At 41.0% G+C, this 15,880-nt stretch overlaps 1 protein-coding gene across 2 annotated transcripts in view; it reads right to left on the bottom strand.

Moving 5' to 3' along the window:
- The window catches only part of LOC124551372 (sortilin-related receptor-like), a 201,164-nt gene that overhangs the window by 58,223 nt on the left and 127,061 nt on the right, over nt 1-15,880 (bottom strand). For both annotated transcript variants that reach the window (XM_047126412.1, XM_047126411.1), the window contains exons 24-25: nt 8,442-8,656; nt 1,105-1,345 (exon numbers count right to left, since the gene is read on the bottom strand). In XM_047126412.1, the coding sequence (XP_046982368.1) occupies nt 1,105-1,345; nt 8,442-8,656 (456 nt within the window). The remainder of the gene's footprint in view (nt 1-1,104; nt 1,346-8,441; nt 8,657-15,880) is intronic.

The raw sequence follows: 15,880 nt of genomic DNA, 5'->3' as shown, positions 1-15,880 counted from the left end.
CCACCAGTCTTCTTCAGGAAAACAACTGATGCATGAAGTAGTGGCAGAATCACACAGAAGTAACTGATATAATATTGTCAACTGTGAGCACAGATTAGGTAAGCACCAATGATGAAATGTCATCTGCAGCATCTTTTGTTTCCATTGTGAAAAGGACAGATCCACTGTAAAGAGGAGACATTACTTGCAGACAGGCACAATGGTAAGACTGTTGCACACTGAGGTTTCGACCAAAGCTTTCTTCAGAAAAGAAAGGAAAACAAACAAATTCAAACATACACGACACCTGAAGTGCATATGCCTACTACCTATAGGTGGTGAAGTGCTTGCCTGGAAACCTAAGGGTTGCAGGATGTAATCCTTGTCAGACCATGGGTTTTTCAATTTGCCTTTTAATCTAACATTCACCTCTCAATGATTTGGAGGTTAACCAGAAATGACACAGGATTCGGATTACACATCAAACTGTAGGTCCCCTCCTCCCAGTTGGGTAACTGCAGTATTTTGGGGAAATATGTCAATGAAGTGGTGACCAATCGGCAGATTTGCACTAGGCCATTGCACCACACAAAACAACAACAACTACTACTACTACTACTACTACTACTACTACTACTAGAGATTCATGATTATATAATCCTGTGGGCAATTATTTCCCAAATAAGGAGGAGTTTACTAACAAATAACATACTGAAGCTAAATATACTTCAAGACCGTTTCATGGTTCTACCACCCAGAGTAGCAAAGTAAATTTTTTATTGCAGTTTATTAATGTTGCTAAGATTCATCTACAATTGTTTTCACAAGCTCCCGGCCAATGTAACTAAATGCTACAGAAGGACAACTGGCTCACTATTACGGAGACAAAGAAGCTGCAAATGATGTTCAACCATTGGTGGCAATGCAATATCTAATTTCAGTGGGCACCACTACTTCAGTTACATCTGAGAGGTTCTGTTACTTCTTCGACAGCCAGTTTCTTTTATGATAATGACAGTGGCAGATATTGTTGAAAGCTGGAATGTGCCCATATGTCTTCCTACCTAAATCCTAAATCGTAACGCCAACTTAACAGTAAATGAGACAAACCCAGCAGAAACAGACCTGTGACATTGGCCCGAGTAGTGTTCACTGCAGGGACAGCAGGGTATCTGGGAACGCGGGAGCGCGTCTTGACGATGTAGCCGTCAGCATCGGGAACGCGCTCCCATGCAACTGAAACTGCCGTCTCACTCACAGCACTGGCACGCAAGTCATTGACGGAGACAGAAACTGCCGATCCGTCAAACTTGATTGTTGCCCCTACAGAATTGTTGCTTCGATGCTCACCATTCCTGGCAATAACCTGGAACATTTATAGAGGAGTGCTATAATCATTGTGTTAGCTACACAATGGATGTGTGTAAGAACCACTATTAAGTAAATGTTGCTGTATGACTTTCAGTGCTGCTGTTTTACAAAACAAGTTTCTTAAAATTTATAATGAGCAAATGAATAAGTTGTGGCACTCATTAAATAAATACAAGAAATGTAAAGGTGAGGGGCAACACAAATGGCTCTGAGCACTACGGGACGTAACCTCTGAGGTCATCAGTCCCCTAGAACTTAGAACTACTTAAACCTAACTAACCTAAGGACATCACACACACTCATGCCTGAGGCAGGATTCGAACCTGCGACCGTAGCAGTCGCGCAGTTCCAGACTGTAGCTCCTAGAACCGCTCGGCCACTCCGGCCAGCAAGCGGCAGCACATACATATACTGTGTATACCACTTTACCGACAATGTGTCATGTTGTGATATCTAATGATATTAAAGTCCCACTCCACTACACAGAGAGAGAAAAAAAAGAAATTACCTGTCCTCCAAACTTCTGTTATTACCAGTGTCAAAGGGAAAAGTGATCAGTATTATCATTTAATCCTGTACAATGTTATAAGAAAATAATTTTAGTAATTCTGGATCGTAAGCAAATTGTTGTCTTGGTATTATCAGTGGCAGATACAGTACTTGCTAAAATGCTAGGAGAGAAAGCAATCTAAACCCAATGAAGATTGTACCATTACCAATTCTCTGCAGTGAAAATATTAATACTTGTGCATAACAAGGTGACATTATAACATACTGTGAAAGTTGCCTTGAGGGTAGAAACTCCTGTATATCCAATTTGGGGGGAAAAAAATCAATCATAATTTGCCATGTGCTGGCCCTGTTTCTGTAAGGATCTGCAGACTCCTACAGAAATATGGCATACAGTGTTTTTCTCCCAACAACAAAGGTAAAAACTCCTTTGTAATGTTAAGGCCTTCATAAACAACTGAACCTGCTTGCCAAATTTGCTCTTATCTAGGCACAGATTTCTCAAACAAGCCTGTACATATACCAATGAAGTTTGTCAATTTAACCTGTCTTTTGAAGAAGACTCTGTTAATGTATGACATATTCTGACACTAGTGGGAATGGCTACAAATGCAGATTAAGTACTTCTAACATTCATTCTGGCGCTTTGTTCAAAGAAGGTGAAGAAGAAGAAGAAGGTGAAGAAGAATGGTGCTGATCCAGGGAATGGTTCAAAATGAGGAAGAAATAAACACACGAAAACCTGGGAAAAGAAAAATTCACCCTCAGAACCTGATGATTACATCAACTTTCTGTGAATGAACTAGCTTGGAGTTACTTCATGTTCACAATGGAAAAGAAGACACAAGTATGCAAAAAACTTATTCTCTTCGGCGACAGTTCATTTAAGAATCACAATGTGGGAAAATATAGCCTCCATCATCTGTGGAAAAACAAGCTGAAGAACTTTGATAATGTGTGTGTGTGTGTGTGTGTGTGTGTGTGTGTGTGTGTGTGTGTGTGTGTGCACGTGTGCGTGGGGGGGGTTGACACCTACCACTTCCACAACGCCTCAGCCATTTTGGTAACTGCCACTGCTATTTCATTTCTATCCTCGATTGTAATTTCCAAAGTTGTGGAAACTCACAACACAGCAAGATAAATTGCAATAAAACTATTTTTCACCAAACATATGTGGCAAAACAACACACACAATGTCCACCATCTTGTCAAATTTTCTGATGATCAAAATGTCTGTCAAACACATCAAATGCGCTCTCTGTTTGACAAACACATCTAACAGCAATGTACACCGTCAAATCTTCGGCCAACTTGGCCTTTAAAGACAATCTGAGTCACTGTAAGATTGGTGGGTACCACATTCCTTGTAAATCTGCAATGCCTTTCATGGGGTACACTATTTGAACACTAAGAGAGATGCAAGGAACAGCAGTGACACATCCAACCAAACAATTGTGAAAAATCAGCTATCGCCAAGAACTGTCTCGAATATATAAACATGAAATGAAATATGGTGAAGCCATTATAGTGCCACAAATGCCAAGTTTCATGGAAAATGTAATTAAGGAGCTCGTTGTTGGCAAACCTGACAAAACATGATGAACTTTTCAGTTTAAGCAAGCTATCAACATCTCAACTGCTAACTCGTCCATCAAAGCTGAAAAATGCTGAGCGAATGTGTTTTTCACAGAATAACTGCACTGGGTTTTGGAAAAAAATGCATATTAAAGGCCATAGCAGATGCCAGGAGTCAAACTCACAATCAGCTATGAATAACAGTATGACACCAACAAGACATCACAGTCTGGTTGGAGTCCAGACAGTGAGTACACGTAACAGCTCACAGCAGCTGGACAAGACTGCTGGGTCAGTCACCTAAATATCATGTGGGAAATGTAATCTAAACTGGACTTAACACCCAGGAGTACAGCACAGCAAAAAAACCTGGGACATAACTGCTTCAGAAACATTTTATAGTTTGTGTAAACAGACAAAAAACATACACACATTTTTTTCCAACACATGCCGACAATAACAGGGTGCCACAAAGATTGAATCAATCTCACCCGTTGCAGCAAAAATAACACACCAAGGAACTCCAAACCTTTTAGAAAGTCATATGACAAGTATATGTGGAAAACATTCCAAGTGCCAGATCTCACGTTTGTCAGGAAACTAAAAAAAAAAATTAAAAAAAAATAACTTTTCGTACATAAATTATTACCCCCCATGAACCATGGACCTTGCCGTTGGTGGGGAGGCTTGCATGCCTCAGCGATACAGATGGCCGTACCGTAGGTGCAACCACAACGGAGGGGTATCTGTTGAGAGGCCAGACAAACTTGTGGTTCCTGAAGAGGGGCAGCAGCCTTTTCAGTAGTTGCAGGGGCAACAGTCTGGATGATGGACTGATCTGGCCTTGTAACATTAAACCAAAACGGCTTGCTGTGCTGGTACTGCGAACGGCTGAAAGCAAGGGGAAACTACAGCCGTAATTTTTCCCAAGGACATGCAGCTTTACTGTATGATTAAATGATGATGGCGTCCTCTTGGGTAAAATATTCCGGAGGTAAAATAGTCCCCCTTTCGGATCTCCGGGCGGGGACTATTCAAGAGGACGTCGTTATCAGGAGAAAGAAAACTGGCATTCTACGGATCGGAGTGTGGAATGTCAGATCCCTTAATCGGGCAGGTAGGTTAGAAAATTTAAAAAGGGAAATGGATAGGTTAAAGTTAGATATAGTGGGAATTAGTGAAGTTCGGTGGCAGGAGGAACAAGACTTTTGGTCAGGTGATCACAGGGTTATAAATACAAAATCAAATAGAGGTAATGCAGGAGTAGGTTTAATAATGAATAAAAAAATAGGAGTGCGGGTTAGCTACTACAAACAGCATAGTGAACGCATTGTGGCCAAGATACACACAAAGCCCATGCCTTCTACAGTAGTACAAGTTTATATGCCAACTAGCTCTGCAGATGATGAAGAAATTGATGAAATGTATGACGAGATAAAAGAAATTATTCAGGTAGTGAAGGGAGACGAAAATTTAATAGTCATGGGTGACTGGAATTCGAATGTAGGAAAAGGGAGAGAAGGAAATGTAGTAGGTGAATATGGATTGGGGGGAAGACATGAAAGAGGAACCGCCTTGTAGAATTTTGCACAGAGCATAACTTAATCATAGCTAACACTTGGTTCAAGAATCATAAAAGAAGGTTGTATACCTGGAAGAATCCTGGAGATACTAAAAGGTATCAGATAGATTATATAATGGTAAGACAGAGATTTAGGAACCAGGTTTTAAATTGTAAGACATTTCCAGGGGCAGATATGGATTCTGACCACAATCTCTTGGTTATGAACTGCAGATTGAAACTGAAGAAACTGCAAAAAGGTCGGAATTTAAGGAGATGGGACCTGGATAAACTGAAAGAAACAGAGGTTGTACAGAGTTTCAGGGAGAGCATAAGGGAACAATTGACAGGAATGGGGGAAAGAAATACAGTAGAAGAAGAATGGGTAGCTCTGAGGGATGAAGTAGTGAAAGCAGCAGAGGATCAAGTAGGTAAAAAGACGAGGGCTAATAGAAATCCTTGGGTAACAGAAGAAATATTGAATTTAATTGATGAAAGGAGAAAATATAAAAATGCAGTAAATGAAGCAGGCAAAAAGGAATACAAACGTCTCAAAAATGAGATCGACAGGAAGTGCAAAATGGCTAAGCAGGGATGGCTAGAGGACAAATGTAAGGATGTAGAGGTTTGTCTCACTAGGGGTAAGATAGATACTGCCTACAGGAAAATTAAAGAGACCTTTGGAGAGAAGAGAACCACTTTTATGAATATCAAGAGCTCAGATGGCAACCCAGTTCTAAGCAAAGAAGGGAAGGCAGAAAGGTGGAAGGAGTATATAGAGGGTTTGTACAAGGGCGATGTACTTGAGGACAATATTATGGAAATGGAAGAGGATGTAGATGAAGATGAAATGGGAGATACGATACTGCGTGAAGAGTTTGACAGAGCACTGAAAGACCTGAGTCGAAACAAGGCCCCGGGAGTAGACAACATTCCATTAGAACTACTGACGGCCTTGGGAGAGCCAGTCCTGACAAAACTCTACCATCTGGTGAGCAAGATGTATGAGACAGGTGAAATACCCTCAGACTTCAAGAAGAATATAATAATTCCAATCCCAAAGAAAGCAGGTGTTGACAGATGTGAAAATTACCGAACTATCAGTTTAATAAGTCACAGCTGCAAAATACTAACGCGAATTCTTTACAGACGAATGGAAAAACTGGTAGAAGCGGACCTCGGGGAAGATCATTTTGGATTCCGTAGAAATGTTGGAACACGTGAGGCAATACTAACCTTACGACTTATCTTAGAAGAAAGATTAAGAAAAGGCAAACATACGTTTCTAGCATTTGTAGACTTAGAGAAAGCTTTTGACAACGTTAACTGGAATACTCTCTTTCAAATTCTGAAGGTGGCAGGGGTAAAATACAGGGAGCGAAAGGCTATTTACAATTTGTACAGAAACCAGATGGCAGTTATAAGAGTCGAGGGACATGAAAGGGAAGCAGTGATTGGGAAAGGAGTGAGACAGGGTTGTAGCCTCTCCCCAAATGTTATTCAATCTGTATATTGAGCAAGCAGTAAAGGAAACAAAAGAAAAATTCGGAGTAGGTATTAAAATCCATGGAGAAGAAATAAAAACTTTGAGGTTCGCCGATGACATTGTAATTCTGTCGGAGACAGCAAAGGACTTGGAAGAGCAGTTGAACGGAATGGACAGTGTCTTGAAAGGAGGATATAAGATGAACATCAACAAAAGCAAAACGAGGATAATGGAATGTAGTCAAATTAAATTGGGTGATGCTGAGGGGATTAGATTAGGAAATGAGACACTTAAAGTAGTAAAGGAGTTTTGCTATTTAGGGAGTAAAATAACTGATGATGGTCGAAGTAGAGAGGATATAAAATGTAGACTGGCAATGGCAAGGAAAGCGTTTCTGAAGAAGAGAAATTTGTTAACATCTAGTATAGATTTAAGTGTCATGAAGTCGTTTCTGAAAGTATTTGTATGGAGTGTAGCCATGTATGGAAGTGAAACATGGACGATAACCAGTTTGGACAAGAAGAGAATAGAAGCTTTCGAAATGTGGTGCTACAGAAGAATGCTGAAGATAAGGTGGGTAGATCACATAACTAATGAGGAGGTATTGAATAGGATTGGGGAGAAGAGAAGTTTGTGGCACAACTTGACTAGAAGAAGGGATCGGTTGGTAGGACATGTTTTGAGGCATCAAGGGATCACAAATTTAGCATTGGAGGGCAGCGTGGAGGGTAAAAATCGTAGAGGGAGACCAAGAGATCAATACACTAAGCAGATTCAGAAGGATGTAGGTTGCAGTAGGTACTGGGAGATGAAGAAGCTTGCACAGGATAGAGTAGCATGGAGAGCTGCATCAAACCAGTCTCAGGACTGAAGACCACAACAACAACAACAACATAAATTATTTGTATCTACAAAATTGAGAAGTTTTCTGATACTCCAGAACTATGCTGGCCACCTCATCAACACAAAAAATTAGAAACTAGAAAACAGGTACTTCATTACGAATGTTCCATACCAGGAACCTGATATACAAGGAAAGTAAGTGCAATATGGAAGTTTTTGTTCCGAACTACATTAATACAGAGGTATTCCATTTCACTTACTATTACAGAAATACAGCTGAGATATTTTAAATTGTAGAACTGTAGTTAATGAAAACCACCCCTCTTTCCTTTTACAAGTTTTTTTTTTTTTCTTTTTTCTTTTTGCAGGAGAATAACAAAAATAAATTTGTGAGAAAAGTCTCTCAATACTGACTTCTCTTTCTCACACAATTCCATTCTTGAAAGCAGCTGCTGCAAAAGTTTGCCAAAAATTCTGTGCTGTTGAGGTAGAAATGGCAACAGAATCAATAGATCTTCCTGTTTCGGAACTGATAAACCTGTCTAGTCTTTCAGGTGAAGTGTGGAATGGTATACATCTTCAATAGCTGTTCCTCTTTTGAACACACTGACATTTTTCCATTGTTCTGTTTCAAAGCAATAATTTTCAGTAGCTATTTGTGATGGATGGTTATGGGACACACTGACTTAACACACTGAACTAACGACAATGTTTCAGGAGCTTCTGTACAACTGAAAAAATCAGTTGTACATATTGGACTGCCATTCGGAACTTCCAAGGGAAGCACTGCTCAGCATGAAATCCGTGACCCTTCTAGTAATGAATGTTCGGAAAATTTCCCCCATGATTTGGAACCTGAACTAAGTTCAGGGACAATCAACAGAGTAATGGGAACATAATAGCACTAAAAACTTTATGAACAGAAGAAATTAAATAAATAAAATCGAAAACTATTAATAAGTAAATAAATAAATGACATTACTTCGAGCATTTTCTATTGCCACTGTTGAAATAACAGAGAGAAACAGCAATTTCAAAGTGATATGGTTACTGCATAAAAATTAGACAAGCCACATCAAAACATAATGACTACAACAAAAGTAGGAAGAAACTCACCCAGAATGTGTACTTCTTTCCAACCTCGAAGTCAGAGTCAAAGACAAGAGAGGTATTTGGTGCTGGAATCAGCCTATGCAATGGAGGAACAGGTGGCGACATACACACTTCGTACGACATTAAGCGACCGTTGGGTTTCTCTGGCTCACGCCACGTTATTAGCACAGTTTGACCATTCAGTTGCTTGGCTGTGACATTTACTGGTGGCGACGGTACTGCAAAAAATTACAACATAATGAGTTTGTGCTCAACCTGGATCATAAATACAGGGCTACTACAAATGATTGAAGCGATTTCATAAATTCACTGTAGCTCCATTCATTGACATATGGTCACGACACACTACAGATACGTAGAAAAACTCAAAGTTTTGTTCGGCTGAAGCCGCACTTCAGGTTTCTACCGCCAGAGTGCTCGAGAGCGCAGTGAGACAAAATGGCGACAGGAGCCGAGAAAGCATATGTCGTGCTTGAAATGCACTCACATCAGTCAGTCATAACAGTGCAACGACACTTCAGGACGAAGTTCAACAAAGATCCACCAACAACTAACTCCATTCGGCGATGATATGCGCAGTTTAAAGCTTCTGGATGCCTCTGTAAGGAGAAATCAACGGGTCGGCCTGCAGTGAGCGAAGAAACAGTTGAACGCGTGCGGGCAAGTTTCACGCGTAGCCCGCGGAAGTCGACAAATAAAGCAAGCAGGGAGCTAAACGTACCACAGCCGACGGTTTGGAAAATCTTACGGAAAAGGCTAAAGCAGAAGCCTTTCCGTTTACAATTGCTACAAGTCCTGACACCCGATGACAAAGCCAAATGCTTTGAATTTTCGGCGCGGTTGCAACAGCTCATGGAAGAGGTTGCGTTCAGTGCGCAACTCGTTTTCAGTGATGAAGCAACATTTTTTCTTAATGGTGAAGTGAACAGACACAATGTGCGGATCTGGGCGGTAGAGAATCCTCACGCATTCGTGCAGCAAATTCGCAATTCACCAAAAGTTAACGTGTTTTGTGCAATCTCACGGTTTAAAGTTTACGGCCCCTTTTTCTTCTGCGAAAAAAACGTTACAGGACACGTGTATCTGGACATGCTGGAAAATTGGCTCATGCCACAACTGGAGACCGACAGCGCCGACTTCATCTTTCAACAGGATGGTGCTCCACCGCACTTCCATCATGATGTTCGGCATTTCTTAAACAGGAGATTGGAAAACCGATGGATCGGTCGTGGTGGAGATCATGATCAGCAATTCATGTCATGGCCTCCACGCTCTCCCGACTTAACCCCATGCAATTTCTTTCTGTGGGGTTATGTGAAAGATTCAGTGTTTAAATCTCCTCTACCAAGAAACGTGCCAGAACTGCGAGCTCGCATCAACGATGCTTTCGAACTCATTGATGGGGAGATGCTGCACCGAGTGTGGGAGGAACTTGATTATCGGCTTGATGTCTGCCGAATCACTAAAGGGGCACATATCGAACATTTGTGAATGCCTACAAAAACTTTTTGAGTTTTTGTATGTGTGTGCAAAGCATTGTGAAAATATCTCAAATAATAAAGTTATTGTAGAGCTGTGAAATCGCTTCAATCATTTGTAAGAACCCTGTATGTGAAACAAAAACAATACAGGATAAATTCATGTACAACTTGCAAGTTTGGAGCAATTATAATAATGTACAAGACGAAGATTAATAAAACTTGCATACTGCAGGGATGGATTCCTAAATGGAATTGGAGGAAAAAAGGGCCTATGAACAGCTATCCAGAAATACATCATTGCCACGGTAGACGATGTTGACGAATGAAAGCTTGTCTTACCACGTGCAGTGTGTTCCTTGTGTGTTGCAGGCTGTGTGGGTGACACAGATACCGTAAGCAGCAGAATGGTCTAGTATTCGTCAGGGATAAGCTGAGATGGTATTGGTGTATGGCTAAGCGGATGGAATCGGTCAAGAGGTGGGATGGCTGTACCGAAACAAGTACACACACAGGCAAGAACCACATCACACAATATTTCAGGTCCTTTTTCTGCATTTTTGTGATTGTGTGTCCTTTCGGACAGACAAATGTGCAAGGCGGTGGTGGACTATGCATACACCAGATTTGGAGGAACAGGTTCTACACAATGTTGAGACAAACCCCAGTACAAGCACCCGGCAAGTGGCCCGCCAACATGGTGTAAGCCAAAGTACTTTATGTGTATCGTGCATGACAACCACTACTATCCCTAGCACCTGCAATAAGGAGTGCAGGGATTATCAGTAGTAGATTTCTCTCTTACAGGAAGAATTTTGCCAGTGGTTTTACACCAGACCATCACAGTTGTGGGATTTCAGTCATCAGTCCTCTTCACTTGACAAACCATTCTGCCGCTTAAAGTATGCTGTGTCAATAACACGTCCTGCAATGCACAACAAACATGTGGCACACGGTCAGAGGAACTGTCATTTGTCAGTGCCATCATCTAAAGGAGTGCAGGGATTATCAGTAGTAGATTTCTCTCTTACAGGAAGAATTTTGCCAGTGGTTTTTACACCAGACCATCACAGTTGTGGGATTTCAGTCATCAGTCCTCTTCACTTGACAAACCATTCTGCCGCTTAAAGTATGCTGTGTCAATAACACAGCCTGCAATGCACAACAAACATGTGGCACACGGTCAGAGGAACTGTCATTTGTCAGTGCCATCATCTACCATGGCAGCGATGCATTTTCAGACAAATGTTCACGGGACCTTTCTTCCACTCAAGAAGCTGACCCCGCAGTTTTTCTATTTTATTGATGTTCACCCTGTTGTTGTGGTCTTCAGTCCTGAGACTGGTTTGATGCAGCTCTCCATGCTACTCTATCCTGTGCAAGCTTCTTCATCTCCCAGTACCTACTGCAACCCACATCCTTCTGAATCTGCTTAGTGTATTCATCTCTTGGTCTCCCTCTATGATTTTTACCCTCCACGCTGCCCTCCAATGCTAAATTTGTGATCCCTTGATGCCTCAAAACATGTCCTACCAACCGATCCCTTCTTCTAGTCAAGTTGTGCCATAAACTTTTGTTCTCCCCAATCCTATTCAATACCTCCTCATTAGTTATGTGATCTACCCACCTTATCTTCAGCATTCTTCTGTAGCACCACATTTCGAAAGCTTCTATTCTCTTCTTGTCCATACTAGTTATCGTCCATGTTTCACTTCCATACATGGCTACACTCCATACAAATACTTTCAGAAACGACTTCCTGACACTTAAATCTATACTCGATGTTAACAAATTCCTCTTCTTCAGAAACGATTTCCTTGCCATTGCCAGTCTACATTTTATATCCTCTCTACTTCGACCATCATCAGTTATTTTACTCCCTAAATAGCAAAACTCCTTTACTACTTTAAGTGTCTCATTACCTAATCTAATTCCCTCAGCATCACCCGATAATTTTACTACATTCCATTATCCTTGTTTTGCTTTTGTTGATGTTCATCTTATATCCTCCTTTCAAGACACTGTCCATTCCGTTCAACTGCTCTTCCAAGTCCTTTGCTGTCTCCGACAGAATTACAATGTCATCGGCGAACCTCAAAGTTTTTATTTCTTCTCCATGGATTTTAATACCTACTCCAAATTTTTCTTTTGTTTCCTTTACTGCTTGCTCAATATACAGATTGAATAACATTTGGGGAGAGGCTACAACCCTGTCTCACTCCTTTCCCAATCACTGCTTCCCTTTCATGTCCCTCGACTCTTATAACTGCCATCTGGTTTCTGTACAAATTGTAAATAGCCTTTCGCTCCCTGTATTTTACCCCTGCCACCTTCAGAATTTGAAAGAGAGTATTCCAGTTAACGTTGTCAAAAGCTTTCTCTAAGTCTACAAATGCTAGAAACGTATGTTTGCCTTTTCTTAATCTTTCTTCTAAGATAAGTCGTAAGGTTAGTATTGCCTCACGTGTTCCAACATTTCTACGGAATCCAAAATGATCTTCCCCGAGGTCCGCTTCTACCAGTTTTTCCATTCGTCTGTAAAGAATTCGCGTTAGTATTTTGCAGCTGTGACTTATTAAACTGATAGTTCGGTAATTTTCACATCTGTCAACACCTGCTTTCTTTGGGATTGGAATTATTATATTCTTCTTGAAGTCTGAGGGTATTTCACCTGTCTCATACATCTTGCTCACCAGATGGTAGAGTTTTGTCAGGACTGGCTCTCCCAAGGCCGTCAGTAGTTCTAATGGAATGTTGTCTACTCCCAGGGCCTTGTTTCGACTCAGGTCTTTCAGTGCTCTGTCAAACTCTTCACGCAGTATCGTATCTCCCATTTCATCTTCATCTACATCCTCTTCCATTTCCATAATATTGTCCTCAAGTACATCGCCCTTGTACAAACCCTCTATATACTCCTTCCACCTTTCTGCCTTCCCTTCTTTGCTTAGAACTGGGTTGCCATCTGAGCTCTTGATATTCATAAAAGTGGTTCTCTTCTCTCCAAAGGTCTCTTTAATTTTCCTGTAGGCAGTATCTATCTTACCCCTAGTGAGACAAACCTCTACATCCTTACATTTGTCCTCTAGCCATCCCTGCTTAGCCATTTTGCACTTCCTGTCGATCTCATTTTTGAGACGTTTGTATTCCTTTCTGCCTGCTTCATTTACTGCATTTTTATATTTTCTCCTTTCATCAATTAAATTCAATATTTCTTCTGTTACCCAAGGATTTCTATTAGCCCTCGTCTTTTTACCTACTTGATCCTCTGCTGCTTTCACTACTTCATCCCTCAGAGCTACCCATTCTTCTTCTACTGTATTTCTTTCCCCCATTCCTGTCAATTGTTCCCTTATGCTCTCCCTGAAACTCTGTACAACCTCTGTTTCTCTCAGTTTATCCAGGTCCCATCTCCTTAAATTCCGACCTTTTTGCAGTTTCTTCAGTTTCAATCTGCAGTTCATAACCAAGAGATTGTGGTCAGAATCCATATCTGCCCCTGGAAATGTCTTACAATTTAAAACCTGGTTCCTAAATCTCTGTCTTACCATTATATAATCTATCTGATACCTTTTAGTATCTCCAGGATTCTTCCAGGTATACAACCTTCTTTTATGATTCTTGAACCAAGTGTTAGCTATGATTAAGTTATGCTCTGTGCAAAATTCTACAAGGCGGTTCCTCTTTCATGTCTTCCCCCCAATCCATATTCACCTACTACATTTCCTTCTCTCCCTTTTCCTACTGACGAATTCCAGTCACCCATGACTATTAAATTTTCGTCTCCCTTCACTACCTGAATAATTTCTTTTATCTCGTCATACATTTCATCAATTTCTTCATCATCTGCAGAGCTAGTTGGCATATAAACTTGTACTACTGTAGAAGGCATGGGCTTTGTGTCTATCTTGGCCACAATAATGCGTTCACTATGCTGTTTGTAGTAGCTAACCCGCACTCCTGTTTTTTTTATTCATTATTAAACCTACTCCTGCATTACCTCTATTTGATTTTGTATTTATAACCCTGTGATCACCTGACCAAAAGTCTTGTTCCTCCTGCCACCGAACTTCACTAATTCCCAATATATTTAACTTTAACCTATCCATTTCCATTTTTAAATTTTCTAACCTACCTGCCTGATTAAGGGATCTGACATTCCACGTTCCGATCCGTAGAATGCCAGTTTTCTTTCTCCTGATAACAACGTCCTCTTGAGTAGTCGCCGCCCGGAGATCCGAATGGGGGACTATTTTACCTCCGGAATATTTTACCCAAGAGGACGCCATCATCATTTAATCATACAGTAAAGCTGCATGTCCTTGGGAAAAATTACGGCTGTAGTTTCCCCTTGCTTTCAGCCGTTTGCAGTACCAGCACAGCAAGCCGTTTTGGTTAATGTTACAAGGCCAGATCAGTCCATCATCCAGACTGTTGCCCCTGCAACTACTGAAAAGGCTGCTGCCCCTCTTCAGGAACCACATGTTTGTCTGGCCTCTCAACAGATACCCCTCCGTTGTGATTGCACCTACGGTACGGCCATCTGTATCGCTGAGGCACGCAAGCCTCCCCACCAACAGCAAGGTCCATGGTTCATGGGGGGATGTTCACCCTATGTAGTGCATTCCTACCGTGTCCCTAGAAGGGGTATTTGGAAAGTAACCTTTATTGGAATATAAATAAAATACTGGAAAGAGTACAGTAATTTTATTACACAAATCCTTAAGCTATATCTTTCTATTACTTCTCTATGTTATCATCACCCAGATTTAAACATGCATCACCTCTCTTAATGAAATGACAATTCAGTCTGCCACCCCAGATTCCAGCCATCTCACGATAGGTTATCAGCGTCATAGCACTGGAAGCTGAGGGTCTTTCTCATGTGCATGAAGACATGGAAATCATTTGAATTCAATTCTATCGTGGAAGGTCTTTGTTCAACTATGCCCCTCCAAGCAGAGACAACAATCCTTTGTGTTTGCCAGACTGAATGTGTGTGTAAACACTGTCACGTAAAACATCTATAATTGAGAAGTCTCTCTCTCATTTTGAATGCCTCATCTACATCTACATATACAAACAAACTTCACAATCCATAATACGGTGTGTGGTGGAGGGTATCTCATATAACTACTAATCATTCCCTTTCCTGCTCCACCTGCAAATGGGACAATAGAAAAACAACTCTCTCTATGCTGCTGTGTGAGGCCTAATTTCTTATCTTATCTTTGCAGTCACTAAGTGAAATATACATTGGCAGCAGCAGATCTGTCCTGCACTCAGCTGCAAATACCGGTTTCTCAATAATGCTTCAGAACAAGATCATCATCTTTCCTCCAGGGATTCCCATTTAAGTTAATGGACCGTCTCTAATACTCCCATGTTGATCAAACCAGTGAGTCAAAAATCCAGTAGCACGCCTATGAATTAGTCCGATGCTGTCCTTTAACCAGACCTAGTAGGGACTCAAACACTCAAGCAGCAGTGTTTGCATTAGTGTTCTATTTGTGATCTCCTTTATAGTGACCAACACTTTCCTAAAATTCTCTCAATAAACCAAAGTTATGGAGAGGAAGGTTTAATATGTGATGGGTGACTGGAGTGGAGGAAACAAATGAAAGAGGAAGCTACCTGATAGAATTTTGCATGCAACATAATTTAATTATCGCCAACCCTTTCTTTAAGAATTGTGAAAGAAGGTTGTGCACTTTGAAGAGACCTGGGGACACTGGAAGGTTTCAGACTGATAAAATGATGGTAAGACAGATTTTCAAATCAGATTTTAAATTTTGAGGCAGAAGAAATGAATTAAAATTTGTGCTGCGGCTGGGACTTTAACCTGGGTCTTCTTGCTTGCTAGGCAGAAATGCTAACCATTACACCACCACAGCACTATGGTGAACATTACTGCACGTACTACCCAAGTCGAGTGCCCTCCCCAACACAAACTTCAGTTTATATCTT

Source organism: Schistocerca americana, chromosome 9 (genome assembly GCF_021461395.2).
Source record: "Schistocerca americana isolate TAMUIC-IGC-003095 chromosome 9, iqSchAmer2.1, whole genome shotgun sequence".
NCBI lineage: Eukaryota > Metazoa > Arthropoda > Insecta > Orthoptera > Acrididae > Schistocerca > Schistocerca americana.
The sequence above is the reverse complement of the archived record's forward strand: the minus strand, read 5'-3'. Positions and strand labels throughout refer to the sequence as shown.